A 19703-nucleotide genomic window follows, 5' to 3' on the forward strand; every position below is an offset into this window, starting at 1 on the left:
CTTCGGAATCAAGACGGAGAAAAATCCGCTTTGTTTACTTCCCCTTCTTTCGCCTCTCGCGCTTCAGCTTCCACGTCTCCTCGTTTATTCCTCCCTCGTGCCTCTGGTAGTCCGATCTGGACGGGATACTCCGGACGATCTTTCGGTCGGAATATCCCGTCAACGTCAGAACGTCCGACGACGGATCCTCGCCACGATCGTTGTTCAGGCTTTAACTTCTCAGAGGAACTTTCTACTTTTGAAGGATCTCATTACCTTCCCATCCTGTAAAGCGCCGTATCTTTCTGATGATCCTGTAACGTCTGGTAGCATTGAGCTAACAACATGGCTTCTACAAATATTCCGTCTCAACAGGAAGCAGATAATCAGATTTAACTCTTCCCCCCCCCGCCCGGATGGGGAAACGTTTTTATAAAGTATCAAAGAATCAGTAAACTACGATTTAAAGATCCGCTGATAGCCGAACCTGACGTGTATATACGCGAGGGGAGGCGGTGTGGAGCGCCGGAATAAAGGCTTCCCGCGACGGCGCCGGAGCCGCTGGATGGAGTCAGATAACAAAAATAGGTTTGGGAACTTTTTTCTTTTCTGTCAGGTTTGAATGAAGGATGTTTTCTGCTGCGTCTTCGTAAATCCGGAGGACGTAACTCCGGTAATGGCAACGGGCGAGTCGACAGACCCCCGGGAGTCAACTCCCTCAAAATTAAAAGGCTCGATAAAGATTAGCACAAACAGCTAATCAGAAACCTAATGATGGATGATTGGCGTACCAGAATGACATCATCAAACACACGACGACCAGTCGACGCGCAATGAACACAAAAAAACTCCCAACAGCCCCGGGGAATGGAGCAAATGTCTGGGGGGCCGAGCAGCGATACACAATAATCCCTGGTCTGCACAAGACTGTCAAGATAATCTATTGAATGTGCAGTGGTGTGTGTGTGTGTGTGTGTGTGTGTGTGTGTGTGTGTGTGTGAACTCCACACACACAGTTTCTGACCAGCAAACACAGAGGTAAGAGAAGAAACAGCCGGAGCGAAGATTTAAGATCGAGCCTCAAACAAACCGACGCACAAAAAGTCCTCGACTGTCAGGAGGATAGACCCTTAACCCCGCCCCCTCCTCCTCCCATCAGCCCATCCTCCCATCCATTCATCTACGTTTCACCAGTGTGTGATTAAAACAACGGCGAACAAAAACCACTTTCATTTTGCAGCGGAGAGGAAACACGAAGGATCCAGGAAGAGGAAGAGGAAGTAGGGACTTCCTGTTCCTGCCGGCTGAAGGTGACTTACGCGGCTCAACCGCGTCGCCGTCGGCGATAACGTCTCTTTATCTGCCGACGCCGACACGTTGTGCGCCGTATCGCGCGTTCTGAGCGAATGACCTCACAAACGACGCCCTCTGGTGGTGGGAGGGAGGCGGCGCCAATAACGGCGAAGTCACACGGCGCTAATTAGCGACGGGACGGCGCGGCGTCAGGGCGGGTCAGTTTGGATCTGTTCTTCTTGTTTACTCGAGAAAATCTTAATATAAGCTTGAAGCTGCGGCGGACTGGCGACGCCCACACACGCGCCGGGCGCCGCCGCCGTTCGATGACCTTCAAACGACCTCCGCCTACTTCACAGGCAGAGACGAGTAAATCATGTCGTCCATATTTTTGATTGACGGTCCTTCATTTTCTCGCCGCCTCTGCGCTCGCAACGCCGACCGCGACGAGGCGGCGTTATCCCAGCGCTAACGGCGGTAGGCGTCGCCGCCGTGGGCGTCGCCCTGCATCTCAAACAGGGTGAGTTGAAACACTGCTGACGTCGCCTCTTCCTCCAACTCTAAATGAGATATCGATCGCCCGGATGGTGTCGCCCCGGTGATGAACGCCCCCCCCCCTCGGAGTGACAGGGTGATTGTTGCTGAGGCGGTTGCTCGGCAACGCATAAAGTCCATTAATATTATCTTAATATCGCCGCGTCCGTCGGTTTAAGGCCAGCTCCGGGGGGGTGAGGGGGGGCAGCTGAAGATCCTGATTAGGAATTAGACCCCCCCCGGTGACTCGTGATGGGAGTCCTTAAAGGGCCAGTCAGCAATAAATTACAACTGGTGCGACATTAATGGGCTGAATAAAGACGTAATAATGAATCCCTGGACGTCAGTGTCCCCCGTTTATTTCTGGGGAGGCGGTTTTATGGGGGGGGGCGTCACCTCAGATCACACGTATGTTCTCCTCCCGCATTTGACGCGGGTTCGCGTCCCACCAGCGTCGCCACGGCGTGAGCGCCGCTGCATCTGGAGCTCATCTGTGATGGGAACGGTTCCCATTTGTGTGTGTGTGTGTGTGTGTGTGTGTGTGTGTGTGTGTGTGTGTGTGTGTGACTCACTTGAAGCCCGGGGACACGGTAGCGCACACGCCTGACTTCAGCCAGATGCAGTAGGGGTCCCGTGAGGACAGACAGCTCCTGCAGACAGACAGACGGGTGGTGATTGGACACACGGGTCATGTGACCAACAGTTTAGACCAACAGGAACCTAAAACCTTCTGGATCGTCCAGCGGCGTCGGGACGACAGGAAGTCCTTCCCAGAGATTGAGTCTGGTTTAAGCTCCACCCCCCTGAGCTCCACCTCATGTTTGGTTTTGAACCCGCTGCTCCTGAACGCCCGTAAACGCGATTGGCTTCCAGGTTCTCGCCCAGAAGCGCCGACACCACGAGCATCAAGTGCCGGATGTTCCCCCTCCGCCGCTCTGGAGTCGCTCTCGGCCCGTTCCGCTGAGTCAGCGTTAGCGGCGCTGAACAGACGCGCCGCGTCAGGCCTTTAATGAGGACTCCTGTGACCCACTGTGGATCGTTCCACTCAGGTAAACCCGTCGCCCAGGTGTTCACCCGCAGTCTGTAAACACTACGGCGGCGTCGCGTCAGGGCGGGAAATCAACAGACTGCTTCCTGTAGCGTCTTCACAGCCGGACAGAAAATGCAGAAACACTTCCTGTCGCTTTTATGGCAAGAAGAAGAAAACATTCAGAAGACACACAAACTTTTAAATTCACCTCCAGCGCACAAACGTTCAGAACAACACAGAAAACCAGGCGCCGCCGCGCCCGACCACTGCAGTTCCCCTTCCTGCCACAACCCCTGCCGAGCAGCGTAACATGAACACCCCCTAGATTCAGATTTAACATAATCAAACATAAAGGGGTGTAACAACTTAAAAACAATTCTACTTACAAACAACCTCTCAGAACCAGTCCTGTTTGTAGGTTGAGGACTACCCTAAACCACGTCGTTGACCCGTCTTGACGCCTCCACCCCAAACGGACTCCAGGGCAGGACAGGAACCTCCTTCCCTCTGACCGACGCCATCATGATTAGTGGGTGTGGAGACTCCCGGTCGCTTCAGGCGCTTCTAAAATTGATGCAGTTGTTTTTCTCCATAACAACCCCAACGCCCCGCGGCGCATTCTCATTTAGTGAAATTCATGAAGTGTGTTTATTCAAAAAGGTGTTTACTCAACTCAAAAGGTGGCGTCGCGGCTCATAAAATATCACGCCGGGTGTCTCTGCGCCCGTGTTTTGGTGACGACTGATGAGGATCCTGCCGGAGGAACGTTTACTTTCCGCCAGATTCATAATTGTCAAGACAAAATCCCAATAACGGCAGGAGCTTCATTGTCCCGCATCAGGACTGATGGGGGATGGGTTAGGGTACCGGAACCGTCAGAAACCCAACCAACACGCCAGACGAGTACGTAAGACAGGGATCTTCCTCTGCTTCATCACGACATTCCCCTACAGGGGATCTGAAGAAAGACTCTGAAGAAAGACTCTAAATAAAATAAAAGAACTAACGAAAGACTCTAAAGACAGACTAACATAAGACTCTAACAACAAACTAACGAAAGACAAAAGAAAGACTCTTGCTGTGTCCCACGCTCCTCCACCTGACACCAGAAGGGGTCTGGCGTCCCTGCATGGCCGTCGTCAGGTTAGACAAGCCCAGAAATAGCTTCCAACCTCTTCCTCATCTTCCGATTAAAAGACAGTCGTGTACGTTTGCATCCATTAGCTGCCGAGATGATTGGAGTTACCCATAATCGCAGGCTAATACCTTCCAGCTATCATTTAGCCAATTTCGGAGCATCGTCTCAGCTGATGTGAACCAAACACAAAGCAGCTAAAGGGGAAATAATGACGCAAACGGACCGACTTCCTGTTTTGACTCGGACTTGGAGTGCTAACGCTGTGTTCCTGTCCTAAATGGGAACAACATCAACATGTTTCGTGTGAAAACAAACGCTTCTCACGCCGCTGACATTATCGCTCGTTCCCACAAATGTCAAAACCGCAGAGTCCTCTGAGATGTCGGAGGTCTACGAAGACTTCCTGTAGACGGTAACCGAGCCAATCCTACAATCAGAGAGGTCAGGTGGAGAAAAACCATCCCAGTTACACTCCAGTACAAACTGGTTCCTGCTCCAACCAAACGCCAAAAGATCGGCTGCGTTGTCCGACTTCCTGTTTCGCCGTCCTGAAGCTGTAACGCCTGACTGATCCGTCTGGGTTCACAGTAACAATCTGTTTCTCCTCCTACAGAAGTCACTCTATTCCCCACCCAAGTTGAAATCCATGGATTTACAGGTGTTAAGGGGCCGGGACCTCTGCAGCCTCTTTTTCATGTCGTTTTTGTTGAAACGCCGTCTCCAGCGTCTCCTCCTGCTGCTGGGAACACAACGTGTTCTGAAACGGAACATTGGGGGGAGTCGGGGAGAGGAGGCAGCCAAGAGTGAGAGCGACGCCGGGAGAAAATGGAGGCAGAAAAGGGGGGGGGGGGGCAGGTTGAGTCTCATCTGGAAGGGGGGGGTTCATTGGTGTGGTAAAAGAGGATGTGGCAGCTGGAACCTGACCTCCTGGTCGGTGCTGATGGGGCTTATGGGGCCAGTAATCCCAGTACGAGTCGTGCCGTGTAGCTCCAGTCTCTAAAAGGATCATGGGACATCGCCGGTTCTACACATCCCGTCGTTCCTGCTTCTTGCTCCTCGTTCTTCAAAGGCGAACATGTCGGAGGTCGCCGTTGGCTCGCCGCCCGCCAGCTGGGGCCCATTTAGGAGCGAACACCGTGGAGAGCTCCCACAGGCCGTTAGCAACGAGGGCTAGCGTGTGATGGGTTCCCCCGGAGGAGCCAAGGAGGAATTCATCCCCTGGGTACGGATGCTAACGGCTAGCATTCCTCACAACCCCCCCAAAAATAGACCCCAAGGCTGGGAAGGAAGCTCCAGGGCAACGTCAAAATCTCAGACGAGTAAAATGACGTCTGAAACGAGAAACAGGTCAGGGATCGGACAGATCTCTGGCTTCTGGAACCCCACCAGACTGGAAACATCCCATCAGGCCCAGGATGGGCTCCATCCCGCCTTTAAAACACCGTTTCTTCTTCTTCCTCTTCGTCTCCTTCCGTGACGGTCGCACCAGTCCTCCTATTTACCTCCTAACACCACAAATAGCTCCCGAAGGCTTTTTGGGGAAAGTGGGCCCATCCGCCGGCGCGAAGCCGCTAGATAATAGCGTAACATCTGCTGTTAGGAGCCAGAAGACTCTGACAGCATTACCAGAGGACACATTTCTTAAATTGGTAGCTGCAGCGCTGCCTGACAGCGGCCGTGTCATTTCTTCCTCTTTCTCAGGAGGAAGACCTGCAATCACAGAGGTCCCGTCTCATCCAGACGGCGACGCCGGGTCCAGTCCCAGCTCTTACATCTCCGTCTGTTAGTCTTCATTTTCTGAGAGAAACGTGTCCCAAAGATCTGTTTCCTTTACGTTACGTATTTGGTCTTCATTCACTGAAGCTAAATCGACACCAACTCATTCATTCGACGTGACATTTCACATTTTTAACGATAGTCCACATTTCTTCTGTCTGTTTGCAGGACACCCGGACAGGAAGTGACCGATCATGGTCTGGTTCCAGGAACATTTCCTCTAACAAATGTTTTATCCAGATGATGAAACAGGAAGTGAGATCGTTATTGATTAGACGAGGGCGGGGCTGTTCTTCCTGGTTGGTTACGATCCAACCTGAACGTTCTCAGAACTAGACGTCCGACCTCGACTTTTGGAACCGAACCACATGGGTTCTCCTGCTCTGAACGATACCTACCTGAACCAGAACGGAACCGATCCACTGATTTCCTGGATGAACACCTCAGCTGCTACCCTTCCTTTAGAGGGCGGAGTCAGACAGAGGCGGGGTTAACCAGAGGACCCTGGGCGGGGCCTGGAGGCGACTCACTTTTTGCAGGTGCTGTAGTCGGAGCAGCGGCTCAGCGGCACCCGGACGACGCAGCTGGAGAACGCCACGAACAAGGCGTGGTGGTCCCGATCCAGCTCCAGACCCAACACCCGCCTGTCCTCCCCCCGGACGTTACACCTGAAAAACAAACAAACAAACAAACAAGTAAACAAACCTGTTACGAGTCGTTTCCTGTCTGGTCTGATTGTCTGGGCCTTGGCGGGGACAGGACTGACTTGTGGGGGTTGTAGACGTCCACGTCCTCCAGCAGCTGGGCGCCGGACGACGCGTTGGTTCCCTCGGTGCTGGCCAGGACCTTCAGGACGTGTCCGTTGTCCGAGCCCAGGAACAGCACCGTGTGGTTCTTGTGGGGGCCGGCGGAGGTGTCCACCGCGATCTGGGTCAGCTTGAACCTGCAGGACCAAACGAAAACCGCCAAACGTTAAAAACATCAAACGGACCTCCGACATGGAAGCTAACGGCGGCTAAGTGCTGCTTAGCATCTGACGGGAGAACCAATAAGATTAAGACGTTTTAGTCTCTGTTATTCTATTTATTAAATTCTGCTATTTTTCATCATTCTATTTTATACAATCTTATTTTAATCTTTATTTATATTATGAAATAAATTATAATTAAAATTCAATTAAAATTAATATAGTATAATATAAAATAAATTATAATATTATACTGTATTTAATTTAATATTTTTATTTTTCTGTTTAATTAATAATTTTTTTAATTTCTATCTTCACACTGGACCGGTTCTGATCTGATCAACGTGAAGAAATCAATTCTATTAAAATGAACTTCGACAATCAATCGTTTAAAAACCTGAACCAGGAAATAATTACCAGAAAAATCTAATTTTTGGAAAATAAGATCTAATAGACAAATTTTACAAAAAATGTGATCATTTGTTTTTATGAGCTTTAATTTGTACAATTATGGGTAATTCCAGAATAGAAAATGCTGTCTGATTTTATTCATCAGATTTTTAGAAAACACAATTTTTTAATTCAATTTTTTAAATGTAATTTTAAATGTAAAATTTATTATTATTTAAACTTATTATATTATTTAAGCTTCAAAATCTTGAAAAGCCGAGTGAATCAAATAAGACACGTTTGGCTTTAAAGGGTTAATTTACACTAATAGAACCCCCCCACACCGGGCTGGGTCCCATTGCGCCCCCTACCTGCTGGTGGTGCGGGTGAAGTAGGGCCTGTCGTTGACCGAGGGGACGGACTCGTCCATCAGGGGGAACGACTTGATGAAGGTCAGCGTGTCGTCGGGGAAACCGGTGGACGACTTGTAGGCGGCGGCCGACCCCTCGCCAGCGCAACACCCCGGCCTGAGCGCCGGCGGCGAGGAGGAGGAAAAAGAGGAAGAAACAGATGTGAGAATGCTGTGAGGACACAGGCGTCTGGTGACATCGTCTGCGCCGTTACCTCGGCTTGGGCACCTGCTCCTCGGGCACCGGCGTCCACGCCGACTCGCTGTTCCGCTGCTCCTTGAACTTCCCGCCGAACGCCTTCTCGATGTCGTCCATGTAGAACGCGCAGACCGCCGAGCCGGTGATGCTGTCAGACGGAGGAGGCTAACGTGAGCGCGCTAGCCGCTAGCTGGTTAACACGTTTAAATCAACCGCCGCCTTCCCACCTGTTGGCCTGCGTGGTGAACACCCCCAGCACGGCGGGCCGCCGGTTGACCTGCAGCACGTTGGTGAGCGACTGCAGGACGTCGAAGTAGAAGAAGGAGTCGCCGGGGACGGAGCAGTTGAGCCGCGCCTTCAGGAACGACGTCCAATAGCGTTCCAGCACCCGCGGCGAGCCGCCGTTGTCGTTCTTGCAGACTCGCGCCACTCTGGAGAAAACCACCTGAGGGGGGCAGGGGGTGGAGCAAAACGTGACTCATGACCTTGACCTGGATCGGGACAATAAACGCCAGCGGTCTGGCTCCGCCCCCTCACCTTGCCCAGCGTGGTGTACTCCACCGCGATCTCGCTGAAGAAGAAGTACACGTAGTTCCCGTACTCGATGGCGTGCAGGAAGTGGGGTTCTGTGGGCGACAGGAAGTGGAGGGTTGGCGGTGACGGCGCCGCGAGCTGATTGGATCAACCTGGCGGCCAATCAAACTCACCTCGCAGCCACTTGGAGTCGTACTTGACAGTCCGCAGCACCGGCCGGCTCTCCCCCAGGCTCCGGTAGATCACGGCGTCGCTCGCCAGGAAGTCCGTCATGGTGGCCGAGTAGAAGTCACCCCCTGAGGGAACAGAGAGTGAGACGCGTCACCAGGGGCAACCGCCTCCGGTCCCAATGCCAGGACGATCCTACATCGCCGTGGTGACGAGGGTACACTCAGTTTACCTTTAACAGACTCTCTGGATGTTTACACGTCTCATTTATTCTGTTTACATGTGTGAATACGTGTTTGGCTCTGACCCACCACTAGAGGGCAGTAGAGTCAGAACCAGTGTGGCGACGGTTCAAAGGAAAAACAAACAAACAAACAAACAAACAAAGCAGGAAGTGGAGGTGGCACTGAACTCAGAGGTGATGGAGGTTATTTTTAATTTTTAACGATTATTAATTGATTTTCTCTCGGCTCTAGCGCCCCCGGTGGTTTCCTGGTGGAACTGCTCCATCTGGAAATTGACTCACCTGCAAACAGGCCGACGTTGGACTGGCGGGACTCGAAGGGGCAGCGGGCCTGTCCCACCACCTCCTCCCCCTCCTGCTCCAGGGTGGACATCTGAGGAGGAAGGAGACACCCGGGATGAGGAAACAGGAAACAGGAAACAGGAAATACGAGGCGACCGGAACGCCGCCGACACAGAAAGCCGTCGCTGCCCCCCCCCCCCCCCCCCCGCCGTGAAAACAAATCAACGACATCGACGTCGTTAAAACACCGTCGCTCGAGTCGTAAAGAATTCCTTTATGGGAGGGGGGGCAGTTTACCCCCCCACAGGTATCTGAGGCTGTTCTCCAGGTCCTGTTAACAAGACTGTAAACTCCAGGGAGGACAATGAGGAAACCCAACGACACACACACACACACACACACACACACACACACACACACACACACACACACACACACACACACAGTTCAGTACTGGGTTTACGCTGCGCTGCATGGCTAACACAAAGGATAGCAGGGCTAACACCAACGATAGCAGGGCTAACACAAACGATAGCAGGGCTAACACAAACGATAGCAGGGCTAACACAAAGGATAGCATGGCTAACACCAACGATAGCAGGGTTAACACCAACGATAGCAGGGCTAACACAAACGATAGCAGGGCTAATACCAACAATAGCAGGGCTAATACCAACAATAGCATTGCTAACACAAACGTTAAACCTGTAAATTAATCCTGTTTTATTGTGACGGTGGCTTCAGGGGGCGCTGTAGGCTATGGCTCACTGTCGCCACCCGGTGGTCACGAAGAGGTACTGAACTGATTATTTCTGGAGTCATCCAGTCAGACCCGTGAGGAGGCGTGTCCTCTCACTTCCTGTCAGCGTTTTGTATTAATTACTCGTTAGGGACTTTCTCTGTACCTCCAGACATTTATTAGCGTTTCCAATCCCATGATGCTTTGCTCAGAGTGACACCGTGTTTGCTGGCATACGCAAACGTCCTATCGTAAGACGACGCCACTTCTCCGTCTTCCACTGATTCTCTATCCGTCGTCGTGGCGATAAATTCCATGAGCTCCGCCCAGCCCGGAGACGTCAATGGAAGCCAGTTTACGAGCCAATCAGAATCGAGGATTCCTCTGGATCATTATAGGATTGGTTTTATTTCCATCGAGGATTGAACGATATTGAGGAATCATCCCAAAGTGGAACTAGACCAGAGATGGAATCCCACCAACATCCCAGAGATCTGAACAAACCAAACGTCTGATTCTGAAAAGGCCTTTTTAGGACTGAAGCTGATGCAATCCAGCCCAACAATCTGCCCCACATATCAGCCAGGGGGGGTTCAGGCTCTGACTTTTGTCTGTCTGTGTTGGGTTGTGTTCCAGAGGTGCAGCTCTAATTGGATCCAGCTCCTGCGCAGCATCAGGGTTTGGCTTTGGTTTCATTCCGCTGGATAAAAGCTCGCAAATATTAAAAGAAAATAAAAATAAAAAATGCAGGCATCGCGTTTTTTGTGTGTTTTTTTTAATGCATTTTCCATTTTCTACCTTCACAAGAAGCAGCCGCCACACAGAGGAGAGCAAAAGAAAGAACCACGACCGAAAAAAACGAGGAGATAAATAAATAACGCGACCGAGCTCAACCTCCAGAAACGACTCGCAGCGCAGGAAAAACTCCCAAACGCCAAATAAAAAAAGTAAAGATTGGGATCAAGTCGGATCATCCAGAGTGAAATACTTCTGTTGAAACATCGTCAACTCCAGAGGCGGCCGGGGTCGGACGGTGGACTACCTGAGCTGCCTGGGCGGGGCTTGTAACTATGGAAACAGAAACAGCATCGTCTTAATCGGTAATTAGTCCTATTTTTTATTAGAAGTGGGTTTTTTTCACGGATCCAGGGGGGGTTTCCCGTTGAGGACTACCAGATGTTCTACTTCCTGTTGGACTTCATACCACAGGCCACACCCCCAAGCCTCGCACGTAACCCCGCCCTGCCTCATTAGCATAAACTCCACTGAATCCTGCAGAGAAGCTATCTGTAGCCCTGGTGATAGTGCCCCCCCACCCTCAGCTGTTAGATTTACAGTGGTGATGTCGCCCCTCTAATGGCTCGCTATGAATCATGGGAACCCGTGATGTCACCTCTGGGGCTCCGACACAAAGTCACGGCGGCTTCACGCAGCAGTGGAGAAACTTTTCTCGTCGTCCTTCGATAAATTAAATTAAAGTGTAATATTGAATGTTTCCACGACTCACCCCCACCCACCCCCCACCCACCCCCCACCCACCCCCCACCCACCCTGTTTCGTCCTACTTACCCCCCGTTTCATCTCCCGCTCAGCTTTGTTGCTCAGACGTAGGGAAGAAACTGCTGTTGTTACTGTCATCAGCAGATCTCGTGTTCTGTCAACAGATCGACCCCCCCTGATCCCCTATCGCTCCTCTGCCCCCCCCCCCCTCTATTATTCCGTCAACATGCTGCGTTTGAGGTCAGCGGAACACGTGGAACACAAACACCAAACGGCGTGCTGCTGAATGAAATCACGCGAAGCGGCTCGTTTGGTTGTTTTGTTGTCGTCATGACGACACGTGTCGTTCAGGATGCTCCCGTCGCCACGGCGCCAGCCTCCTGACGACACAATGGGGCGGGGATGATGAAGACTACACTCATCTAGTGCGACCTTCATTCATAGTGTGTGGGTTTGATTCCACTACAGACGTCCTGAGCCGGGTGGTGCTAACTGTCGCTTCTATTGTTAGCATGTGTGTGTGTGTGTGTGTGTGTGTGTGTGTGTGTGTGTGTGTGTGTGTGTGTGTTTGATATCATTGTGTTCAAGTCTCTCTGAGCTCCATGTTGTTTTTCTTTTATTCTGTTGGTGTTAATTGTTTTAATTGTGGATAAAATCGCTTCCTCTCAACTGCTATCCAACAATCCTGTTTTTTAATATTTTAATAATTTATGTTCCAGGAGACATGATGTAAGTTGAAAATGATGTAAGTTGAAAAACGATGTAAGTTAAAAAACGATGTAAGTCGAAAAAGGATGTAAGTTGAATGAACTGGTCTCCAGACTAAACTGTAGATAACCATCAACAGTCCTGTCCTGAACTTTATTCATGAATGTATTTTTTGTATATGTATATTTTGTATATACGTACATGTACGTATGTATATTTATTTGGTTAATATGAATCTATTTGAAGCTGACAATTAAATTTTATATTTAATATAAAACAGAAAACGTCTCTGTCTCGTCTTCAGCTACTTCCTCATCATCGTGGGTCACGGGGGTTGCTACGGGTTCATAATATGATATTAATTGTTTTATTCTGATTAATTGTACAGTAATGTGATGTTACGTGTTTTTAACGGTTTACTAGTGACAGGAAGTGGCGCTGGAGCCTCTCACCTGTACCTCACACAGGAAGTGGCGGTAAACCTCTCACCTTGTAGTTCCTGCAGGTGGGGTTGAAGGCGTTGGTCCCGCAGGCGAACAGCGTCTCGTCATTTCGCGGAACCAGAACTTTGATGTAATTGTAACATTCGTCCTGTTGGGGGGGGGGGGGGGGGGGCAGAGCACGTTAGACACACACACACACACACACACACACACACACACACACACACACTGAATCTACTCACGCTGTTCTTCCCTCTCACGGTGCATTTCTCCACGTCCTTCGTCTTCCAAGTCAGCTTCTGCAACACGAGCAGACGAACAGACGCCAACTGTCAGCGCGACACAAGCTGTTCCTGCGTTTTGTTAGCACACAGCTGCCGCCAAACGCTCATTAAATCACGTGACGCGTTGTAAACAAACAAATATCAGGGTCAAAGACGGCGAAACGTTGTGGTTCCACACGCACAGGAAGCTGGGCGGACGCTACCCGTCTCCTGATGGTCGCTAGCCGTCTGCTGCGCTCCTCTGGATGAAGCTGAAGCTCCGTCGCGTCGCTAACGAGCTCTGACAGCTTCAGGTTTCATGTTTCAGTTATTGACCCAGATCCTCTTGGAAACCAGGGACACCGGCGGGCGATGAAGACGAGCACGTCGGCGGTGGAGAGGCTAGCCGACCTCGTCCACCTCCGTCGGTCTCCTGATCAACACATCTTTAACGAACACGTAAATCCGACCCAACATCTCTGACTCATCTCCTCGGGATCGATTCCTTCATCAGCCTCTCGGCTCTGATGTTCAGGCTAGCAGACGTCCGTCCACACCTAAAACATCTCCAGGACCACCTTGTGAAGACGTGAGCTAACGTCAGCGGAATGCTAATAGTCGCTGCCTTGTCACAGATTGCTAATAATGACTCAACTGCTAATAGTTAATCAATAATCACATATTCAGAAGCAAAAATATCCTAAACTCTGTGTTTTCTGTCATTGGTGGAGGAAACGTTGGAAAGCAGAAGGAAAACCGTCTCTCCACTGTCGGTTTTGTGTGATCAAGAGGTCTGAAGAGCCCTTCTGCGAGGTTTTTTTAGTTTGCAGTGAATAAACAGTTCTGAGAGCCGAGGACTGGAGCCACAGTGGAGGGGGAGTCGGTTTACCGTCGGTTTACCGTCGGTTTACCGTTGGACGACAGTCTCCTACCTGCTGTGGGATGATCTGCTCGCTGGACGTGGCCAGGTTGATGGCGAACACGTGGTCCCTGGAGGAGACGGAGAGTCAAGACACCGTTAGTCACCTAACTACTCCCCAACGATCGACCACCCCCCCACACACACACGAGTCACGCCGTGAAGCGACGCTAGCAGTTAGTTCAAGTCGGTTCCATTCCGGTACGGTAGCGACCTCTGACCCTTTGTGGACGCAGCCAGAATTTATTCCACTTAATGAAAACAGGAGGAGAAAATGACACTTTCTAGATAATTAACCTGTGACCGGTTCACTGAGGAGGGACTAAAGGTCAGCTGGCTCTACAAATAAAACGCACACAAATTTAAATGCAAAGACGATCTCGGGGCGTGGTAACGACTGCTCGTTGGTAAATTAATTTGAAAATTGATGCGAGAAATCACAAAATAAAGCGGCAAATTTTTAGATTTAAGACGAAAGAATGAAATAATTGATCAATTATCAGAACAGCCGGAGACGAATCAGATGATTAGTCCAGATCTACGCTGAAAACAGGAAGAGAGAGAATCCCTGTCGGTTCTTCTGGGTATCGGAGGCTCTGGTTAATCAATTACGTTTTCTCTGTTCATAAGAGACAAACCTCCTGTTGAACCGACTGAATGAGGACGAGCCTCATCAATAAATCATGGTTTTCATGGCGCGGTGTGAACAGACTGACCGGGCAGCGATGTAGAGCATGTGTCCGATCCTCAGCATCCGCTGGAAGTCCAGGCCCAGACGGACGGTGTCGTTGTCCGACATCAGGCCCTGGAAGCTGGGGTAGAGGTAGGAGGCTGGGGGGGGGGGGGGGGGGGGGGCAGAGAGGAGACGGTCAGGAACTCAGAACGTCAACGAGGAAACAGGAAGTGAAGAGGAGTCGGGAAGAAAACAGACGACTTTGGAAAATGACTTCATACTCGTCATAAGAACTAAGTACTGGCTGGTTTGAAGAAGTGGCTGATGGGTAAATGTTTCCAGGGGGACGTCCTGAAATGAATCAGAATCAGGTTCGCGTTAAACCGATTTATCCCTGAGGTCACGTCAGGTCAGCATCAACCCAAACAGCCTGATGGGTAAAGCTGTGAGTCATCAGCGTAGAGGGTGTGACTTCATGGGAATGAGGTGTGTGTGTGTGTGTGTGTGTGTGTGTGTGTGTGATAGACGACTTGCTCTCGCTCCATCCTTCTTTCCTCCCCCGCTGCCTGATAATTCCGTTTCAACCGCTCCGTCTCCTCGTCTGCTCCGTCCAGACGTCTCCACCGGGGGGCGGCGGCGAGGGAACCGGAGCGACTCGTCGTCCTGCGCTTTAAATAACGGAACAAACGGCAGCAGACGGACGAGCCGCTCTGGCGTTGGAGAACTGGACGCTCCAGGCGGGACTGGAACCGGCCGGGTCACGACTCACAGGCTGTCTGAGGCTCCGCCCTGCTGGCTCTATATTTCCCGGCTCAAGGCCACGGCGCTGTGGACGAGTGGAGCGGCTGCGCTAAGTGGCCTCCAGCCCCCCCATCTGACCGGCGCTGCTGCTGAATCGACTTCCTCCGCTAGAAATAACAGCAGTCCCTCCGCGGGGAGCCGTACACCCCCCCAGCCGCCGCTCTCCAATCCACTCTTTAATGGTTTAGAGCGCCTAATGTCTGCCGGAGCGCTCGACCTCGCCACCGCGGAGACTCCCGGCAGCTCCACGGGCCCCCCCTCCAGAAAATTAGGACCTCTAATTACAACTCAGCACTTTAACATCCTTTAAAGTTTGGAGGGCAGCCGGCGCGGCGCTCCGGGGCGACTCCAGGAGCAGCCGGCGGTTTAGCGAGGATGCTCAGAGTACCGCCCCCCCGGGGAGGAGAAGAGCCAATCAGAAAACAGGATCCTGCATCCCCCGGCTAAATATAGACGAGCGCTGAACAGAAACCGTCCAATGAGATCAGGATGTGAAAGAGACTCCCTGAAAAGATCAATCACTAGTCAACAGGATATCAACTCATGGTGGCCAATGAGGGGAGGGCTGGGGGATGGATGGGCGGAGCTTCAAATCAGGGAATTTATTGTCATGACGATAAATGAGGATGGAGAATCAGAGGAAGATGGAGAAGCTGTGGCGGCTAATGATGCGATGGAACTCACCCTCGCAGCAAAGCATCTTGGGATTGGAAAAAACATCAATTAATGTCCACCAAAAAAGCGCTGGCGCTCAATGGGTTAATCTGGTAATCAATCATTTCACTCATGGAGTAGAATTCAACGTCCTCATCCAGATACATCCACGACTTCCATTTAACACTCCTATGGCGCTCTGTGGAGGGGCGGGGCTTGGGCCGAGGCAGCCAATCAGAGGTTAATCTAGTCTAATCCAGGTCAATCTATGTACGTCCTAAAACGTTCCTCGCCGGCGAGTCGTTCCTCCGCCCGCCTTCGCCTCGTCCTGATGAGGCACTACTTTATCACGAGACGCCTCCCCCAGGCGTCACCTGCTGGAGCCGGGGGTGACCAATGTCCTCGTGACACCTCAGGCCTCCACATGTAGCGCTAATGGCGGCGCTAGTCCTGCTAATGGTCACGTCGCTCTCGCCCAGACGGATCGTTTACGGCGGTCCCAGCGCCCTCCGTCATCAGTTATGGGCCGTTATATTCAGAGGGCCAGACCCCTTAGTGGACCTGCCCAGTGTCACTGATGGGTCCCTGGGGAGGGGGGGGCGTCTCAACGGGGTCACGGATGAAATCCCCTTCAGTCAAAGTTGACTAATAAAGATGATTAATTATGAAGGAATTCATAAAGTAGATCCCCAGAGAGGAGTCGCCGTCAGGACACCGCTGGTGGGCGGAGGGATACGACATCAGTGAGACCGCATCTCGTTCTTTACCACGTGTTGGCGGATGGATACGACATCAGTGAGACCGGATCTCGTTCTTTACCACGTGTTGGTGGATGGATACGACATCAGTGAGACCGCATCTCGTTCTTTACCACGTGTTGGCGGATGGATACGACATCAGTGAGACCGCATCTCGTTCTTTACCACATGTTGGCGGATGGATACGACATCAGTGAGACTGCATCTCGTTCTTTACCACGTGTTGGTGGATGGATACATCAGTGAGACCGCATCTCGTTCTTTACCACATGTTGGTGGATGGATACATCAGTGAGACCGCATCTCGTTCTTTACCACATGTTGGTGGATGGATACATCAGTGAGACCGCATCTCGTTCTTTACCACGTGTTGGTGGATGGATACATCAGTGAGACCGCATCTCGTTCTTTACCACGTGTTGGTGGATGGATACATCAGTGAGACCGCATCTCGTTCTTTACCACATGTTGGTGGATGGATACACCATCTTGGACGGTGCTGGCAGCGATCCTCTCCTCTCCTGCCAGCCTCGTAGGAGACATCACGCCTCGGTGACCCGCGGTCTACTTTTCCACCTACTCCTGAAACAAGAATCACCATGGCAACACCACAGATTGTGAACTCACTCTCTCTGCCCACGACGCTGATGGGTTCCAGGTCTTGGGGGAACGGCGTGGCCCCCGAGGACAACTGAACCAAGAAGGCGGCGAAGGTGAGCGCCAGGACGGCGGGCGAAGCAGGTCGAGGCGAGGCGGGCGTCGCCCTCATGTTGGCAGGAGACCAGACCTCAGCAGAAACACATGGCCCCCCCCAGCAGATCCACCTCCCACCTGAAAGCAGACAAAGTCAGGACGGTCAGCGCGTCTGAGGCTCCTCAGGAACACCGAGACGCGAACACGCGGCGCTGGAGGCGGCGCAACACGCCGGAGTAAACCTCGTGTTTTCAGCGGCGTGTTGCATTCAGGTACCAAAAAAATCTGTTCAACCCAACGACAGCAGTAAAGTTGAAAAGTTCTGATTAGCATGCAACGCCTTCTGTCAATGCGGCACCGTGATGGAGTGTCCCCTGAACCGCCGCAGACACTCGGATTAACGGAGAGGTAGATGGAGAGGAGGAAGGTCGCCGGGGCGACCGGCAACCGCCTCCATCGCCGCCAAAAACACGTCTGTCAAAGGAGACGGAGCAGACGGACGGATGACAACTCCGACGCCGGCACCGACCAAAAAACAAACGGATTAAAACTCCAAACTGTCGGTTATATAAAACACAAACGTGTCCGAGGTGCTCGTCTCCTCATTCTTTAAAACCTGTTTCACACCAGAAATTATTACATATAATTCTCAAATCTGAGGCGGGATTAAAATCTAATCCTTCTTTCGTGGCGCCGAAACCGGACTTTGCACCAAATCGGGTTAAAAATCTCCCTTCATGTTTTATTCTTCGCACATTTTAGGCCGAACTTCTCCTTTCGAGCCCCGATGGAGACGTTAAAGAACGTTACAGTAAAGACAGATCCATCCCATCGCTTCTGGTCCAACGACGGGTCCAGATTTGGAACACGTCCCACTTTTCCACCGAGCGTAATGAAAATCCATTATTTATTCAGAAAACTGCTGACGAAAATCACGATGTTAAAAAAAAACGAAGTCTTCCCGTCATCCCGATCGAACGTCGACGCGTTTGAATTTGTCACGAAAACCTCCACGAGATTTGACAACAAAGACGCTTTTATTGTGAAATTCTGCTGACGGGTAAACAAAAGTAAACAAAGAGAGAAAGGAGGACGCCTCGGCGGAGGTAATTACTTATTCAAGGTAATCAAGAAAGACAAATTGTGATATTTCCAGCCGTTATATTTGCCTCATTTGTTTTTCAGGACACCTGGAACAGAACACAAACACATCATCGACACGTCGTTTCAGAAAAAGTGATCGCTCCGAAAAACAACAGCAACAACGGGGAGAAAGAAAGCAAAAATGTAACGAAAGACAAAAACTTTTTCTTCCATTCATCCTCAGAATCTGTTATTAGATTGTCGGGGGGGTGTTGGGGCCTATCCCAACCCAAACTGCCTGATGGGTAAAGCTGTGAGTCATCAGCGTAGAGCAATTACCGCCGACATGAAGGGTGTGACTTCATGGAAATGAGGTGTGTTAACGTACAAATAAAGAGGTGTGTGTGTGCGTGTGTGTGTGTGTGTGAGGGGCCTATCCCAGAGGATATGGCGAGAAGCAGGGTACACTCTGGGCGCTACGCCAGCGCAGATTATCTTATCAGAAAATACTCGAAAAAATAAAAATTACAAAAATAGAAATCCACTGCGTGCGTGAGATGGCGTAAGATGCTCTTTTCCCCACATTTGCTCCTTATCTCGAGGGTGGAGACCACGCCAGATGGACTGGCAGAGGGATTTGTTGAAACAAACTCCGCCCTGCGACGACCCGCCCGGACCGCCAACTTATTAAGGGCGCTGCGTCCTCCGTGGGGTTTTAACAAGGCGGCGTTGGCAGCGAGACCGTCCATATGGCGTTAAGTGGAGGGAGAGAGTGAAGTCAACAGAGACGTGAACTGTCATTAATATTGATAATAACCCACACGCCTCATTTGAATGCGAGGCGGAGGGATGCATTTAGCAATGAGGTCAAACGGCGATCACAACGCCATAAATCCCGGCGAGTGGGCGGGTGTCTTCTTGTTTACTTTGTGAATTACACCAGCTTGTCCCGCTTCAGGCGATATACGAGGACAATATACCTGATGGATTAGCCTGGAACGCCATTATTTGGGTGCTTTGTTCCCTTTCACGGAGGACATCTGAGAAAACAGATTATCTTATGGTGGCGTGAAGATGAGGAAACAAATCAAATGTCAAAAAAAAAAAAGACGCCGCGATAGAAGGAAAGTCCCGATTACATTACGGAGGAAAGTGCGAACACGAGGCAACGTCTTGTGGGTCTGGGCAGAAATCATTAGCAGCTCATTAAGATGACATTACGTCTTTGTGAGGGAGGGGGGAAGGAAGATCTCTTATTGACACACCGGGTGCTCAGTTAAAGGCAGGCGGTGGAGTAATGAGGACGTATGCTAAACATGACAGGCGTCTGAGGCTCCGCCACGGAGCCTCAGACCCTCAATCTGCATTAAGGCAGCTCCACGACAAATCCAGGATCGTAAACTGCTCCAGTCGGTGAGCACACCTCCGACGCTGGCAAACGACCAGAGTCAAACCGGTCCGGCGAGGAGTCGTGGCCCCCAGCCAGCTCCTGAAAGGGTAAAAACGAAAACAAGGGAGGTGTCCTG

At 51.1% G+C, this 19703-nt stretch overlaps 1 protein-coding gene across 5 annotated transcripts in view; it reads right to left on the reverse strand.

Moving 5' to 3' along the window:
* sema6cb (semaphorin 6Cb) overlaps positions 1-19703 on the reverse strand; it is a 93807-nt gene that overhangs the window by 15558 nt on the left and 58546 nt on the right. For all 5 annotated transcript variants that reach the window (XM_068323058.1, XM_068323057.1, XM_068323059.1 and 2 more), the window contains 14 exons: positions 17029-17232; positions 14232-14346; positions 13529-13586; positions 12576-12632; positions 12380-12481; positions 8944-9034; positions 8423-8545; positions 8253-8341; positions 7943-8160; positions 7732-7863; positions 7479-7634; positions 6517-6693; positions 6281-6418; positions 2379-2456 (listed from right to left, as the gene is read on the reverse strand). In XM_068323058.1, the coding sequence (XP_068179159.1) occupies positions 2379-2456; positions 6281-6418; positions 6517-6693; positions 7479-7634; positions 7732-7863; positions 7943-8160; positions 8253-8341; positions 8423-8545; positions 8944-9034; positions 12380-12481; positions 12576-12632; positions 13529-13586; positions 14232-14346; positions 17029-17170 (1676 nt within the window). In that variant the 5' untranslated portion in view covers positions 17171-17232. The remainder of the gene's footprint in view (positions 1-2378; positions 2457-6280; positions 6419-6516; positions 6694-7478; positions 7635-7731; positions 7864-7942; positions 8161-8252; positions 8342-8422; positions 8546-8943; positions 9035-12379; positions 12482-12575; positions 12633-13528; positions 13587-14231; positions 14347-17028; positions 17233-19703) is intronic.

The sequence above is a fragment of the Antennarius striatus genome, chromosome 9 (assembly GCF_040054535.1).
Source record: "Antennarius striatus isolate MH-2024 chromosome 9, ASM4005453v1, whole genome shotgun sequence".
Lineage (NCBI taxonomy): Eukaryota > Metazoa > Chordata > Actinopteri > Lophiiformes > Antennariidae > Antennarius > Antennarius striatus.